General features: G+C 34.7%; 1 protein-coding gene across 9 annotated transcripts in view; it reads left to right on the forward strand.

The window, feature by feature from the left end:
- Window positions 1-18,178, forward strand: part of GRIA4 (glutamate ionotropic receptor AMPA type subunit 4) — a 377,201-nt gene that overhangs the window by 278,810 nt on the left and 80,213 nt on the right. For all 9 annotated transcript variants that reach the window (XM_055356277.2, XM_055356275.2, XM_055356276.2 and 6 more), the window contains 2 exons: window positions 2,753-2,806; window positions 12,866-13,024. In XM_055356277.2, the coding sequence (XP_055212252.1) occupies window positions 2,753-2,806; window positions 12,866-13,024 (213 nt within the window). The remainder of the gene's footprint in view (window positions 1-2,752; window positions 2,807-12,865; window positions 13,025-18,178) is intronic.

Genomic DNA, 18,178 nt, shown 5'->3' on the forward strand with positions numbered 1-18,178 from the left:
AAGTTTTAATTTATTATAGTTTTTTGCTAAACAATCTTGAATGGACAATGAGTTCTTTATGGAGACACCCAGTGCAGAATTTTTACTGATTCCACATCTTTTTAACATTTACAAGTATTTCCACTTAAAATGGATTTTTAAAATAAAACTGACACATTTTTGACTGCAGTCACAAAGAAATCACAAGCTGAGAGTGTTAAGAAATAAGAGGCAGGGTGGGGACAGGGGCTTAGAGAGAGTGCAAAATGGCTTAAATAGCCACACCAGAAAAACGTATAGTGAATCAGCAAGAGATAAATAACGGATTGCTGAGTGGCAACAACCCCTGCTGTAGCCAAATAGCAGGAATCTGTAGTAGACTCCATAATAGAATATGCCAATATGCCATTTCGTGGCTGAGTGGCATCAAGCATCCTCCTGATAATTACCTTTTGCACAAGCTAGACTGGAGATTCCCAGAAAATAAGATGGCTCCATCCTGCTCCACCCATGTTAAATCACTCAAGTCTAGATTGCCCAATATGACACCTAATTCAGCTATTTCATAAACCGAGCTTTCTCCACAATCCCATCTATTTGTTGCTTGTCCTCATCTTCATGGTAAGATTCTCAAGGAAAGTTCTATTTTAGATAAATTGTGGACTAGATAAATCTGGCAATATAAAACATGGAGGAAGGTTATGTAAAATATTATAAATGCATAGCTGAACTTCCAAGACAGTAAAGAAAATCTTCAGGGACCAAGATGACAGGCAGCTGTGATGAAGGAAATTGCCAGATTGGGTAGGCTGACTGGTCATTTAATGCTTTCCCAAGAACAGAAGCTTTGGGTTCAGTCAAGTCAATACATAAAGCCAGACCAGTGAAGGGCAACAGCCCAATAAAAAGGGTATAGCTGAAAAAATTCTGTCCCCTGTACAGAGTCAACTAAGTGTTTTCTGCCTTGGCCTAGGCTTAGTTTGGTGAGGAAAATATCTTCCTTGAGAATCTGTCGTCACAGCCTTGTTCTTGAGGCAGATTGTATTTTGAATTTACATCATATACTGTGGTCTGGGAATCTAGAAGCTGAGAACTTATCATAAAAGTGGCCCCAGGCCAGTGATACCAATATTGCAGTATCTATTAGAAGCAAACAGAAAACATCTTTGAAGGATTATTTTAAGAGATATTGGCAGTGAATTTCCCAGGATTGTTAAAGGGCAATCAGCCCTCATAGTCAGGAAGTACAACAAATCCTAAACAATACGAACAGAAATTAAAAAGTAAAAATCTAAACAACTGGAGAACATTAAAAATAGAAAGAAGGTCTTGAATGCAATCAAAACGAAACAAAACAAAAACATAAGATCAGCAGAAATTTTATTTCACCAATAGCCATGTATACAAAACTCTTTTCCAGCACAATTCATATGTTCTGATCTTATTTATTTATTTATTGTTGTGGGTACATAGTAGTATATATATTTATGGGGTCCATGAGATGTTTTGATACAGGCATGCAATGAGTAATAATCACATTATGGAGAATGAGGTATCCACCCCCTCAAGCATTTATCCTTTGTGTTATAAACAATCCAATTACACACTTTTAGTTATTTTAAAAATGTACAACTAAGTTATTATTGACTATAGTCACCCTGTTGTGCTATAAAATAGTATGTTTTATACATTCTTTCTAGCTATATTTTTCTGTTCCCATTAACCATTCCCACCTCCCTCCCACCCCCACTACCCTTCCCTGCCTCTGATAACCATTTTTCTACTCTCTATGTCCATCATACATTCTGATTTTAAAAGGGTTTTCCTACATTTCATACATAAGTCACTCATGTACACAGAATTATTTTTATGGGATAATAAAATGCTTAAAATAATTTAATTTTTGTCTTTGACAATGAACGTACCTGAAAATTGTGGCTTTCACTGTTATCATTGACGACACCAGTGAAGTTACAAAGCTGCTCATTAGTAACTGAAATTAGATTTTCTCTTGTTGAAGGAATTTTCAGTTTTTCAGAGAATGAGAGTTGTAATCTCTAATGCAAAAATAAAATTGAACTTTGAAAAGATCTCTAGAATTTTTAAAAAAAAAAGATGTTTGAGTTTCTAATTTCCTAAACATTTCTGAAAACATTCTCAGAAAAAAAAAAGAATCCAACAGAGAGAAAAGCTTTTTGATGTTTTTTTTTTTCTTTTTGTAATTATAAGAAAACACTACTGCATTCATATACAGGTGAGAATTCACTAAATATTTTCTGGTATTAGAGATGTCTATAAACAGAGATTGTGCCTTAGAAAAACCTTGCTTGCTACTCAGTCTACTCATAGATGACTATTCTTACCCTATGAAGACACCAAGCAGCCTATCTTCCATTTTTATAAATTATCAATAAGTGAAGTACATCTAAATTCTTCGGATGAAAATCATTTTAAGTTTCTATGTTGATGTATTCTCATGAGAAATATATGTAAATGTTGGTTCATAGCATTGTCATTCTTTTTAAGGAGATTATAATAATTTTCTGAACGAGGTTAATAGAATGTGATTTAAATAAAAGTGGTACTTTTTACCACTTATTTTGAATATGGCTTATCAATTCTTCTAACTATAATACGTGACTTTTATTTTTTAAAAAACTATCATTTTCCCATCATGATTCTACACGGAATTATGCTAAAATAGATAATAATTTTAAAATAATATTTCAGTGAATTAAAATTGATTTTCTCTTATTTGCTTATATCTTCACAGATTGTAAGTGTTGGAAAGCATGTTAAAGGCTACCATTATATCATTGCAAACTTGGTAAGAACTTATTTTCTACTTTTCTTAAGAATTGCTCAAGCACACAAGATTATTTTAACTGTGCCTTAAAATAATGCTTCAATAAATAGAGTACATTACTTACTAAGCTTTTAATAACACATGATATTTTATTACAATGATCATTAAATTTCACCAGTAGAATTCAATATATTTTTATGCAGATTAGCTTGGTATCTGCTAAAGAGACCTTTAAAAGAAATGATAATGGTTACTTTGCTACGATACCACTTGTCAAATTAAATAATTTTCTCTGTCTAAATGATAAATGCTACTTTATAGATAAAGATAGCCAATATTTGGATATTATAAGAATGATCTAAACTAATAGCTTATGTTCTCTAATTTTAAGAATAACTGTATATAATGGCTATATAAGCAAATCTTTTAAATGGGAGTAATCCAAATTTTTAAAAATTATGTCAACTTTTCACATATCATATAGAAATGGCTAACAAACAAGATACACATATTTTTACGAAATTCTTAAAGGTCTGAGAGAAATCCTTTTAGATATCTTGGCAAGGCTCATTGAATATGTCTTGTTAACCATGTAGTGTAGGGGGTAGATTATGTATGGAGCAGCCCAGCCTCTCTTGCTTTATTATAGAGTACCATTTGCCCTAAGGGCCTGATTCCCAAAGTGATTTATACTGGAGAAGTTAAGGATGTTTTCTCCTTTTTCTATTTTTATGACACTTTTTTTTAATGACTATCTTGCGCTTGAAACAGGAAAGAAACTAAAGGATGCAAAAGAGATTCAGATCTACCCATTCTTTCCATATGGCAAGTGGACTGTCAGACTTTGAGACAGGAATTTTCAGTCTTTAGTGAACTGGGTTTGGTTGTGGATCTGAGATATTAAAATACAGCAAAATACTGTGAACCATGATTATATTGTGTTTCTTAGATAAAGTATAATCTTGCGACTTAATGGATTATCATGAAAATACTGAGAAATTTTGACTTGTCTTTTTCATTGGTTTTTAGTAGTCTGTTTTAGTACAGTGTTTCACTATTTTTAATAAAAATATAAAATTTAAGACAAATATATTCTGGTATTAATTACTATAAGAGAAAAAAACTTAGGATTATGAGATAACTAAGTACAGTGAAATTGTACAATGAGACTCTAATGACTTTTATAGCAAATAGGAGGTTTTGTCATCTATTCTTACAAACAGTAGAATTGAGGGGGAAAAAAATCAATGTGTTATATGTAGATTATCATTCCAGAAATGAGTTGCTGACATTGGCAATTAAAATAAATAAATCAATACAAGATGGAATGAATTAATATTTGTAATACTACAAAGGATATTGTGAACAGCCCTAGGAGATGGCAGTGTATTTAAGTTATCTAGCATTCCAGTATATGAAGTAGAAAACTATTTTTGTTTGCAGTAGGGACTAGAACCATCACTTTCACTAAAAATCAGCAAGTCTTATTATATGTGGTTGATATCTTTGTAACACATGATTAGATCAGTGGCTGCCATGGACATACATTATAATATAGTGTATTAATATGGATTCTATTGACTTATTCATTTATCCCTAAAGGACTATTACTTATAACACTAGAGTAGTTTTTATTTTATTGAGCCAATCAACAACTATTTTTGAGAGCTATGTGCATAAGATTCTCAAATGTGAAGTCAATCCAGAATCAAAATGAAAAATTACATCAACATCATACTTAAGGTTGAAAGACTGAATGATTTTCCCCTAAAATCAGGAACAAGATAAGAGTGTCCTCTCTCACCACTTCTATTGAACGTTGTACTGAAGGTTCTATTACAGATATTTAGGTAAAATCAGTAAAAGGCATCCAGATTGAAAAAGAAGATTATATGTATATAAAAATACTAAGGAATCAAAAAATATTTGTAGAACTAGTAAGTTCCACAGGGTTGCAGAATGCAAGGTGAATATACAACAGTTTATTGTATGTCTATATGCTAGCAATAATATTCTAAAAATTAAACCAAGAAAATATTTCATTGATAATTTACAATTACAATTTACAATTAATGGAGAACTGCTATACTTAAACCAACTCATCAAGGGTGATTTAACAGTATTAGTAAAAAACTGATTTCTACAATAACAATTCTTACTTGTGATTGGATGTTTACAAATATTCCAGAATATTTAAAATATTCTGTAGTCACAATATAGAATATAAAAGCAGAAGGTATGAAGTCCAACTCATATTTACCAAAAAGAGAACAATGAAATTTAGCAGACATCAATATGTGATGCATGAAATTGGGTCATGAATTTACAGACATGCATTTTTGTAAAAGTCAAGGACCTCCCTTATTTAAACAAGGTTAACTCCCTGGAGAAACTGAGTTTAAATATAGGTGTTCTTTAGATTCTTTAAAAATGATCATCTTTTAAACCAAGAAACAAAGTAAGGAATGTCACTGAAATATTGGCTTCATAACGGTCTTTAAATTTTTGGGCTGAAATACAGAAAGCAGATTTCATGTAATTAAACAAAATAATAGGCAATTTCTTTGTGAATAAGGATGCAAATAGGTTATGAATGCTCTCTGGCGTTATTTTAAATTGTCTTGTCATTAACTACAAGTTGAACTTTTCTTCTTCAATTAACAACCATTCAATCTCCTTCATCATTCTATCCTGATAAAATGAGAATACATTGATGTATTCTATGCCCCTCTGATCTTAGCTTTTGGAGCTATTGCAGTGTACTGGCATCTCACCTCCAACCAGGCCAAAAGAAGTAGAAATCCTTTCACTTAATACTCAAGCCTGAACCTGCAGAAGGTCCAAGAGGGGCCACAGGGAGCTAACATCATCTGAACAGTATGAGCTATGCCTGATATCTAATTGAATGGGCATGCCCCTCCCTGATTCTTGAAATTTCTCTGATTATCTCTGCCACTATATTTAACAATTGCACATTAAGTGTGAGTAAAACTTGCTAGAAATGAAAGATTGCTGCGATTCTTTTTTCTTTTCTATGTCCTATATGGGATTTGTATGTAGGTGCATGTATGTTTTATTAAATCCATCATCTAGAGGTACTGGTGAAAGCGTATGATATCGCAATAGGTTAAGCTCTGTTCCAAAAATTTCCCAGAGAAGTAGAGGCAGGAAAACCTTATCTGTCAGTTGGTTTATCCTAGTCTGTTTCTTAGAGATTCATGTAAGAAAATTGCTTCCCTAATTTGCCCCTAGACTTTCTCTTTCCTAGTTCTTCTTTCATTTAGCTGCCAGTTGTTTTTTAAAGACAAGTATGATGATATCGTTTGCTTAAATCTTTGATTGGCCCCAGGCTGCAAATACAGTAAAAGACATCAGATTTTTCATGACCTGATTCCCCATGGGTTTTCCAGACTTACTTGCTAATACGTGTCTCACTTCTCCTCAGAGTTTGGATGTCCCTCCAAATGACATATTGTCCCAACTCTGAGTCATTGCCCCAGTTTTTACCACCATCTTCCAGAGTAAGCATTGAAAACCTAAGCACTGCTCTACTTAAATATTTTAGGAAAAAGGATTTGCACTCTTGAACTTAATGCACAAAGCCCTTTAAGATTTTATCCCTACTTGACCCCACAGTTTTTCCCACTCCACCCCACAACTATCCCTTCTTCAGACCAAACTAATTCCCAGACACCTAATGCTGTTTTCCTCTTCCCAGCTTTGTTTAGGCTGTTATCTCTATCAGGAGGTGTTTACCCCACCCAATCCTAGTCAGTGGTTACAATCACGTCTAGAAAGCTATCCCTAAATATCCACTTTGATAGTCCCTCCTCTGGGTTCTCAAACTACCCTGTGTACTCAGAGTATAGAACTTATTCTTGTTTTTTCATTTATCAAATTATTATTTTATAACCCCTCTGTAACAGGTACTGTCCAAAATGCCACGGCACAACTGCAAATAAAACACTGCAAGCTCACTGAAGGCGGGAACAATGTCCCTTTTGTTAACCTTATAAAAAAGTCCTTATCCCTATTCTTTATCTGCTGAACTCCTGCTTATCCTCTAGCACCCAGCTTCTGTTATTGTAATTGTTTTTGTTATTATAATTGCTTTAATTTGGCCTTAAAAAAGATTTTTAATAGATAGAAAAATGAGGTTCAGTGTAATTTACCCAAGATCTCGCAGATCTGAATTCTCAAAGAAAAGTTTGAAGCTCTGGCCTGTCTGATTGCAAAGAATAAATCCACAAATAAATAAATAACTTAGGGAATAATGCCACCAAGTGACCATTTACTTAATCATCTCCCACAGCACCAGTCAGGGGGACCTAATATTAAACACATTGCTCTGTATTGATATTCACTCCTCTAGCAGTCAAATAATTTAAATATGGCCACCAATAGCAAAAAGGAACAGTTGACATTTGTCCCATTACCAAGACAAATTCTTAGAATCTTGTTCTCATTTAGATTTTTTATTTAAAAAGTATTATTTAATTTACATCTAGGAGAACACCTGGCTCGATCATTAAAAAGATATAAAACTACAAAATGTTCTGGATATATAATTAAAGATGAACTGAACCTATTTCTTACCTATCCTCCACCATCTCACACACATACACCACTCACGCCTCATTCAGAATATAAAGGAAATTAAACATTAGGATACAGACAGCAAAGTGACTTGTTTACATTTAGGTGTTTGATTAGTTTCAGAATGGAGAGTAGACATGCTTCCCAAAATTTGCAGTCTAGCACATTTTTATTGACGTGCAGTGACCCTAGTTAAGATTCCATCAACTTGGCGACATTGTTTTACTTTTGTGCTTCCCGTTTTTTAACTTTTCTGCATTGAGCATGTCTGACTCTACCATCTATCTACATGCATATGAAAAGTACATACTTTAAGTCAATTTCTTAACTAATTTTTACAACATGGTAAGCGAGCAATTCCCCCATTCTATTTGACGTTCCTTCCATTAATTGCACCAGAGCTATCTCAATATAATTTAGTCAACCTATGAAACTGAAATGCAAAATACAGCAGAAATGTTACCTGAATTAAGTAGAACTTAAAGAATAAGCATTTATTAAACAGTGATGATAGACCTGTAAATTTACATAAATAGTCATCAGGATATCTGATACCTATAATTTTAAACATTTTATTTTCCCCCAAAAGATGTATGAACTACAAATAGAAATTAAAGAAAAACCAAGTTGGACGTTAATCTAGAGAGTGGTAATTAACCATTGTGAAATTCAAGCAAAGTAGTGGCCCATTTTAACAAGAGAAAGCCTTTCCCATGATCTCCCCCCTGCCCTCAGAGACTTTATTTACTGAAGTCACTTAACCACTGATTTGTTCCTGACTATGGAGTGAATAATTTTATTACAATGTTGCCCAGGAACTCTCAGATCCACTGTATTCTTTGGATAAAAATTGAAATCAAAATGGCTACCAAAATAAATGTTTCTGAGAAAACTGCTTCACTGTCTAGATCCTATCAATTTTCTATATGAAATTGTAAGAAAATATATGAAAGAAATATATGAAAGAAAATATATGTAAGAAAATATGTACGAAAATATATGAAAAATATTGCCTGTACTCAAAACAGACATAGCTGAAATTAACTGAGCCACCCACCATTCATTGAAATCATAACTGACAATGGTTTATAATCAGACATGGCAATTTTTCCCTTTACTTTCAGCATAAGAACAGGATGGACTCGAGAAATGTGAACTATTATTTATCAGCTAGACTTTACATCAGATGATTTTTCTGAAGGCTACAGCTTTGCCTCTTTATGCTGCAGCTGTGGATAACGCTATGAAAGAAGGTTTGGCAGACCTTCTATTTCAGCCATGTTTGAAAGAAAATAATAATGTCATCAATTAGCAACTAATGCAATAGTTGAATTACTGTGGCTTTTAGAAAACATTGGAATCATTTGCCTGCCTGTGGGTCTGCCGTATACTCTGATAGAAGCAAACCAATGTTCAACTGACATTTTACTAGCTGGAGATTGATGGACAGTGTTTTTCCCATTTCAGAAACATAGGTTTACTTTCTGGCGTCTAGTTTCTTTATCGACAAAATGAGAATGTTACTGATGAGCTGTCAAATTAGTGGGCATATAATAGGCATGAAATAAATATCTGTTGAGTGAATTAATTGATAATAGTGATCATTTACTGAATTCAAACCAGATGTGCTGGATACCGTAGCATTCTCATTCTCATTTTGAATGTGGAAGGTATAAGGTTAGAAAGTAACAGATGTGGAATTCAAAGTGTGGGCTTTTCGAGGGGAAACAGTATTACACTGCCTTTCCTATAGATACTATGATAATTAATAAAATTTAAAATACCTCTGTGTAAGAATATGCAGGAGTATAAGGTGAAAAAGACAAACTCAAGAGGTGGTTTGTATGGCTGGAATCTTAGCTCTACCACACATTTGCTGGATGGCTTTGAATAGCTTTTCTTCACCAATAATAGGATTTATCTCATAACCTCGTTATGAAAACTAAACTAGATCAATAATCTGTGTAATACGCTTAGCACAATGCCTGGCATATAATAAGCTCAGCATATAATAGCTGTTAGCTCGTATACCTGGGCCTCTTGACAGCGATTTTTGCTCAGTTGCCAGTAGACTGATATATTTTTTCGTAGATAGCCAAACAGCAATGCACATATGTTGGTTAGGAAGACAATCTACTTCACTATAAAAGAAAAAGGAGGAGGAGGAGGAGGAGGAGAAAGAGGAGGAGGAGGAGGAGGGAGGGAAGAGGGAAGGAAAGAAACAAATAATCTGAAGATCTCAAAACCATAGCCAAGGTGCATTCAGAAGGACAAGCAACTCCAAGTCCTCATTACTTCTTACTCTAACTGCAGGATTATTGCTACACATTTTATTCCCACCAAAAAATAAACAAAACACTCTCCTTCATTCCCTCAGCAAATTGAAGCATACTCACACTTGCAAAAGAACCTTTACTAAATACTAAGAGAAAACAAAAAGAAAGCAATTACAAAAGCTACAAGCTCATGCGTGTGTGTGTGTGTGTGTGTGTGTATGTGATTTACTTTTCTCTCAGCTAATACCTATGGCTTTATTAATTCACTTCCTTAATAGGCTTTTTGCTCTCTTCTTGCTATTATCTGTTTTACACTTTTTATTGAGTGTGGATTTTTATAAGGTACCTAAAATAGTGGCAATAAAAGGGAGCCAGGTAGAAAACAAAGGTGATAAATGGGTAGATATATAGATGGAAGATAGATAAAAGACAGATAATTGGTAGATAGGTGATAGATAATAGATACATGATAGGTAATGGACAGATATAGATACATACATACATACATGGATAGATAAATAATAGAAAATGTGTACACAATAGATATGATACATGAGAGGGATGGAGGGAGGGAGGGAGGGAGAGAGAGAGAGAGAGAAAATAAATAATTGTCCAGAATTTTTGAATCCTTGATTACTACCTCTAGGCAAGAAGGGATAGTATCCTTACTTTCCAGCTTCTTCGCTCCATCTGGTGGACACCATCTTTTTTCCTACCACACAGGAGTCCATGAATGGCCTATCTTGCGCTCTTCTCTTGGACTACCATTTCTCGGGGCACTTAGACTGATTCCATGACTTTGCTATTGTGAATACTGCTGCAATAAACATATGAGTGCTGATGTCTTTTTGACAAAATGATTTACTTCCCTTTGGGTATATACCCAGTGGTGGGATTGCTAGGTCAAATGGTAGTTCTATTTTTAGTTCTTTGAGAAATCTCCATACTGTTTTCCATAGGGGTTTGACTAATTCACATTCTCACCAACAGTTGCAGTTTTTATTTTTTCCCTTTTCTCCACATCCTCACCAACATCTACTATTTCTTGAGTTTTAAATAATAGCCATTCTGACTGGTGTGAGATGGCATCTCATTGTGGTTTTCATTTTTTCTCTGATGATTAGTGATGTTGAACATTTTTTCACATGTTTGCTAGCTGTTTGTATGTTGTCTTTTGGGAAGTATCTGTTCATGTCCTTTGCTCTTTTTTAAATGGGGTTATTTGGTTTTTATTTGTTGATTTAAGTTCCTTATAGATTCTAGATATTAGTACTTTGTCAGACGCATAGTTTGCAAATATTTTCTCTCATTCTGTAGGCTGGCTATTTACTCAGTTGATTGTTTCTTTTGCTGTGCAGAAGCTCTTTAGTTAAGTCCCATGAGTCTATTTTTGTTTTTGTTTCATTTGCTTTTGAGGTCCTAGTTATAAATTCTTTGTCTAGGCCAATATCCAGAAGAGTTTTTCTTAAGTTTTCTTGTAGGATTTTTGTATTTTCACATCTTATGTAGTCTTTAATCTATCTTAATTTTTGTATATGGTGAAAGGTAGGAGTTCAGTCTTCTGCATAGGGCCAGCCAGTTTCCCCAATATTATTTATTGAATACAGTATCCTTTCCCCTTCTTTATTTTTGTTGACATTGTCAAAGATCAGTTGGTTGTAGGTATGTGACTTTATTTCTGGTTTCATTATTTTGTTCCATTGATCTGTGTGTCTATTTCTGTACCAAAACCATGCTGTTATGGTTACTATAGCCTTATAGTATAGTCTTAAGTCAGAAAATGTGATGCCTCTGGCTTTGTTCATTTTGCTTAAGTGGCTTTGGCTATTCAAGCTTTTTATTAGTTCCATATGAATATTAGAATTGTTCTTTCTAGTTCTGCAAGAAATAATGTTGGTAATTTGATAGGAATTACATTGAATCTGTAGATTGTTTTGGGCAATGTAATCATTTTAATGATATTTATTCTTCCTATCCATGAGCATGGGATTTTTTCCATTTTTAGGTGTCATCTATTATTTATTTCATCAGTGTTTGGTAGTTTTCCTTGTAGAGGTCTCTAACCTTCTTGGTTAAATGCATTCCTGGATATTTTGTATGTGTGTGTGTGGCAATTTTAAATAAGATTGAGTTCTTGATTTGGTTCTCAGCTTCAGTGTTGTTGGCTATAGAAATGCAACTGATTTGGGGGCATTGATTTTGTATCTTGAAATTTTACTGCAATTGTTTATCAGACATAGTAGTCTTCTGGAGGAGTCTTTAGGATTTTCTAGGTGTAGGATGACATCATTAGTGAACAGAGATAATTTGACTTCCTCTTTTTCCTATTTGAATGCCTTTTTTTCTCTTTTCTGATTGTTCTGGCTAGGATTGGAGGTACTATGTTAAATATGAGTGGTGAGAGTGGACATCCTTGTCTTGTTCCAGTTATTAGGAATAATGCTTCAAGCTTTTGCCCAGTCAGTATGATGTTTGCCGTGGGTTTGTCATAGATGGCTTTAATTAGTTTGAGATATGTTCTTTTGATGCCTAGTTTGTTGAGGATTTTTATTATGAAAGTATGTTGCATTTTATCAAATGCTTTTTACTGTATCTGTTGGGAGGATCGTAAGGTTTTTGTTTTTAATTCTTTTTATTTGGTGAATCACATTTATTGCTTTGCATATGTTAAACCATCCTTGCATCCCTGGAATAAAACCTGCTTGATCACAGTGAGTTATCTTTTTGATGTGCTGCCGGATTTGGGGTGCTGGTATTTTGCTGAAGATTTTTATGTCTGTGTTCATCAGGGATGTTGGCTTGTAGTTTTCGTTTTTGTTGTGTCCTTGCCAAATGTTGGTTTCAGTATGATACTAGTTTCATAGAATGAGTTAGTGAGAAATAGGAGACTTTTTGATGCAATCATATTTATCTCCTGTATCCCCCTTTATACTTCATAAAAGGCAATCAGAGGCATTCAAGAAATACTTGATTTGAACTGAAATAAAAACATATCTTTGTCTCATGTATTGGATTTTGAATTACAGAATTTAACAGCTAAATAGACATAATTAGATTTTCCACATCTTTTATTATCATTTTCCACATTTTTAGCCATTGCTTTATTAAAAATCTTTTAATATGTATAGGTTATTAATTTATGTTACTATTGAAGAGCTGCCATGTATAATAAACTAAATTTAACAATCTTTTGTATCAATTTTTATAGGGATTCAAGGATATTTCTCTTGAGAGGTTTATACATGGTGGAGCCAATGTTACTGGATTCCAGTTGGTGGATTTTAATACACCTATGGTAATCAAACTAATGGATCGCTGGAAGAAACTAGATCAGAGAGAGTATCCAGGATCTGAGACTCCTCCAAAGGTATTTGTTTATTTTTATCTACTGTATTACTGATAGTTTCAAAATTTAAGATGAAAAGTTTATTATACAGTTTTTCCATTAACATTTTGCCAAACATAGTATGGCATGGGAAAAAAGCATTTTTTCCTTATAACTGCCTTGCACACGCTCTTAATAATTTCTAAATTTCTGTATTTAAGAGTAGAGCTTCTAGACATTAGCTCAAGCAGTTTACTATTATTATTACAGTACTATACATATGAATTTTCTTTCAGAATTAAATTTTTTTAAATTGTTAACTAAATACTTCAAATGTGAAAGAGCATCCGTAACTTTTCTCCCACACAGAAATCTTCATGAAGTGATTTAAAATGAGTAGGCAAATTAGGAATTTAGCAGAAATGTAAAATATACAAGCTTCTGCAAAGTTCTTTCAAATTAACAGTGAAAAATCAGGTTGTTTTCATTGTTTTCTGACTGAAATTGTGAACATATGCTATTAATATTTGCTCAGAAAAAGCTGGTAAATTTCTGATCATAAGCATATTTGATCAAACTAAACAGATAGATGACTTTCTTAGACCTCATGTTAAATTATGGCATAATGTTTCTTAAATTCCAACTTAGTGGTTTGAGCCCCTACCTAATAAGGCACCATCATCATCATTTGCTAATCTATTACTTACAGTGTATTCCAGTAAAAAGTTTTCTGTATAATTTGGAAACTCAAGCCTAGAAAAAACAAGATCTAAGGCTAGAGGTCCTCAGCTCTGCTTCTATTTCTAATTATAATATTTCATATTGGCTATGTCCATTTCTTCTCTGAAATACTGGAATTTGGCCAGCTCAGCATACCATCTTCACTGCCTTATAAAATCACAGAATTTCAAAACAGAACATTAAATGGATGTCCACTATGTGTCAAGCACTGTTGTCCAATCCTTTGATTTTACAGATAAATACAAGCAAATTATTAAATGGATTTGTTAGTTGGCTGTCCTTGAGTCAGGGACCAGGTTCATGGAATACACAGGATATAATTATTTTAATGTCTCCTATTTGATTATATCCAACTAGACTTGTCTATGCTATAGCTTTGTCCTCTTTGTTATATAATCCTCTCATCATTCACAACTCTTGGCATGATGCTAGGCATTCAGTAGCCATTTAATAAATAAATGCAGTACAATTAGTTCTTATTATTCACAGCAGTTATGCTCTATAAAGTCTCTTTAAATACTGAATAAGTAAATATAGAACCATTGCTCCAGGGGAAATATAGGGTTAAGTTCTGCTAGCCTCTGGTTACAAACTTTTTGTCAACTATTCAGTATATAACCTTGTTTTATGGGTGTTTCTGTTTAAAGAATCCTTATTTAACGTATTGTTGGTTCATGGACATTGAACTCCTGGCCAACAGCACCATGGTTCATGCCCGAATGAAGCTTATTTAACATGCGCATTTTCTCCATAAGGCACATCACAGCCTTCTTGCACTTGCGAACACTAAACCGCACATCAACACTATGCTTTTGGGCCATGTTAAACAGTGAAATCATCAGCAAAAAGCACAAAACTGCAGAAAACATGGCACTAAATAGAACACAAAAAGGACACTTGTTTACAGTATGAGAGCAGAAACAAGGAAACAGTGTTTCCTTGTTCAGCCACAGCTGGGACCTTGTGTGTTGGGTTACTCAAATTTTTCACCACTCTATACAGTTCCACAAATAACCACAAAAGTGCCACAAGTATCGATTTAAGAGTAACAAATAAATATTAGCAAGGAGGAAAATTTGAAAATTTAGAATCCACAAATAATGTGGATTGATTATAATTAAAGTGTACTCTAAGTGTTTAATTTTTCAACCAAGATTAAAAGCATGACTTCTGATCATGTCACTTCCCTGCTTTAAAAAAATCTCCTGGAATCAAGGTTTTCCATTCTATAGGCTAATCAGGCCTTTCCAAGTGCATGATCCTCTGCCTCCCTTCTGATGCTCCAGCCAATGTGAGCTGCCCTGCATTTCCCCACCCTTTATCACTCCCTGTGCACGTGCTTCTACCTCAAAAGTCCTCCACCATCATGTCTACCTGTCGAAATCCAACCATCTTCCAAGGCTTTATCTCAAATTCCACTTTCTCTATGAAATCTTTTCTTTTTTCTTTTTTTTCAGGTTGACTTATTTATTTTTTTGAGACAGAGTCTCTCTCCGTCACCCAGGCTGGAGTGCAGTGTCGCGATCTCGCCCCTCACTGCAACTTCCACCTCCTGCGTTCAAGCGATTCTCGTGCCTCAGCCTCCTGAGTAGCTGGAAATTACAGGCCTGCCCCACCAGACCTGGCTAATTTTTGTATTTTTAGTACAGACGGGGTTTCGCCACGATGGCCAGGCTGGTCTTGAGCTCCTGGCCTCAAGTGATCTGTCCCAAAGTGCTGGCCTTACAGGCGTGAGCCACTGCGCCTGGCCCAGATCTGGTATTTGATACCACAGCAGGGTGATTACAATCAACAATAATTCACTGTACATTTAAAAATAACTAAAAATAGATATTATATATATATATTTTGTAAATGTGATTCCTTTCCCCCTTGTAATCTCTATAGTATTTGGTTGGGCAATTCTCATCAGGGATTTAATATAATTATTTGCACACTTACTGTTTCACTCCTATAAACTCTCTGGGGCAGTAACCATCAAATACTCATCTTTGTAGTCTTCATGATTCCTAGCTAGAGTCTGGTACATTTTTCAAAGAGCTCTCAGATATGATATGAAATTTCATCCTCATAATAATCACAATAGAGAGTCACTATTTATCTTGTTTCATTTCATTTTGCTCTGTTTTATACTCCATAACCAAAAAAATGTGCTTCACATTCCCATAAACCTGTGTCACAGAATTAAAATTCATCCCAGTTCTTTCTTCTCTAAGCCCATACTTTTTCTACTGCACTATGATTCTGCCCAATTCTGTCTTGTTATCTATAAATCTTAGTAAATAGAAATCATTTCATCATTCTAATCACTTATCAGAGCAGTAAATAACTATAGGGCACTATTTACCCTGCCTAAAAATGAAATGATTAGTAAGAATATTCTAGGTGCCACCTAGAACTTGTCAGCCCGTAACTGTGGATCCCTGGATTATAGCACAATAAGACACATAGAAAAGAATTATATCTTTTGAAAAGGTAAAACTGATTTAAACTACTGTTTCTTTCCGTCTATCAGCTCTACGACCTGTCAAATCCCAGGTCTTTGCCACTCTGGCTGAATGTCTCCTTTGCTCTGCACCACTCTGTGTGATACCTGCTCTTTTTTCTGGTTCACATATTTCATAAAAATAAATGGACTTTTTAAAACACAGCAAGTGCATTTGCTTTTTGGTGCCATCTCTTCTCAGCTTCTTTCTTCCTGTTGAAAAAGTGTCAATATTTTTCTTTTTTTCCTCCTTTGGTCCTCAAGAACTAGCATTGCATTTTTCTCTTGCCCTTTGTGACTTAAGCAAGATTCATTTTATTTCTCATTTTTATTTTCTTGCCTTACCAAAAAAAGATGATTTGATGACTTTCTCTACTCAAAGATGTGTTGGGTCAGGCAGAGAAGGAGCACATTCATTTTTGGTGTAGTACCTTGCTTAAACACCTTAATTTTTCTCAGCTACCCCATCCCAATCAATTGTGAAGGGCACATTTATCCAGAAGCTTGTTTTATCATGTCCTGGGGGAATATATAGGAAAGCTCTTAATTTACATGGTTCTTTTAAATCCTTCTAATACAAGAGTTATATCCTATACTATTGAACAGTTCTTTGTTAGAATTAATGCTCCTTATTTTATCCATGTTTTAGTTTTTCTCTTCCCTGTAATGGTGGTTGCTATGTCTCATGGCCGTATTGCCTAAGTTTACTTTCTTTTCTTTTTTTTTTTTTTCTTTCTGAGACAGGGTCTTTCTCTGTCACCTGGGCTGGAGTGCAGTGGCACAATCATTGCTCACTGTACCCTTGACCTCCCGGGCTCAAGCGATCCTCCTCCCACCTCAGCCTTCCAAGTAGCTAGGACTACAGGTGCACACAACCACGCCTGGCTAATGTTTTGCAGTTTTTGTAGGGATGGGGTGTGGCCATGTTGCCCAGGCTGCTCTTGAACTCCTAGACTCAAGTGATCCACCCACCTCAACTTCCCAAACTGCTAGGATTACAGGTGTGAGCCACCATGCCCGGCCCTAAGTTTACTTTCTACAATTGGAATTTCAAATGATTTTTCTTCATTTGAAAGCACAAAATCAAGGAGATCATTCTCCACTTTCTACAGCACAAATCTACTGCTCATACAGGCATGGAAGGTGTTAATTATAAGGAACTGACCATATGGAATTTCTAAAGGAGACAATGTAGTTTTTGCCATGATTAGTAGTTAGTAGTTGATACTATTTAGCACAGTGACTAGTACATACCCATTTGTTGAATAAGTAGATCTGTCATGCTTCAAGAAAATTGTGCCCCATTTCCATGTGTTCAGGAATTTTCTAATAAGTCTCTACCACAAGCGATCCCATGTTGATTTATTTTTATATTTAGAAAACTACATTTTTATCTAATCTTTCCTCACTTTTTCCCCTAACCTTAATGATCTTTTCTCAGAGGTGGGGGGAGCTCACTCTTTTCTCAAAGAGAAGAAGATGGTCTACCCTTCACATCTCCACTTGGATCCTAGGTTATATTGAAAACTTTGATCCTAGGTTAACGAAATGCCTTTGCCTTCCTGTGCACCTGCATTGGGTGTGGTGTGGCAATATCCATTCCTGTTTAGCATAGTCACTGATGCATACACATTTGTTGGATAAGTAGATATTATTTCTGGCATCATATTTCTGAATAACAATAAACAATTCCACTCATTCTTCTGGGAGACTGAACAAAGATAGATACTTCAAGTCCATGAACTTATATTAAATCTCAGGGAACCTTGCTAGGCCTTTTGGAGCAGGAAAAGATTAAGAGGCCCAGCCCTCCTGGGGTTCAACCACAGAAACCGACTACAAGGCAGATTACAAAGCTGCATTAGCCTTTGATACGTTAGCTATTTGTACTGGGACACAACAGAAAGGCCTTGCCTAGGGGTCTTTCTTCTCCAAATTGATGGAAAACTGTTTTATTGGAATTTCTGTTT

Source organism: Gorilla gorilla, chromosome 9 (assembly GCF_029281585.2).
Source record: "Gorilla gorilla gorilla isolate KB3781 chromosome 9, NHGRI_mGorGor1-v2.1_pri, whole genome shotgun sequence".
Lineage (NCBI taxonomy): Eukaryota > Metazoa > Chordata > Mammalia > Primates > Hominidae > Gorilla > Gorilla gorilla.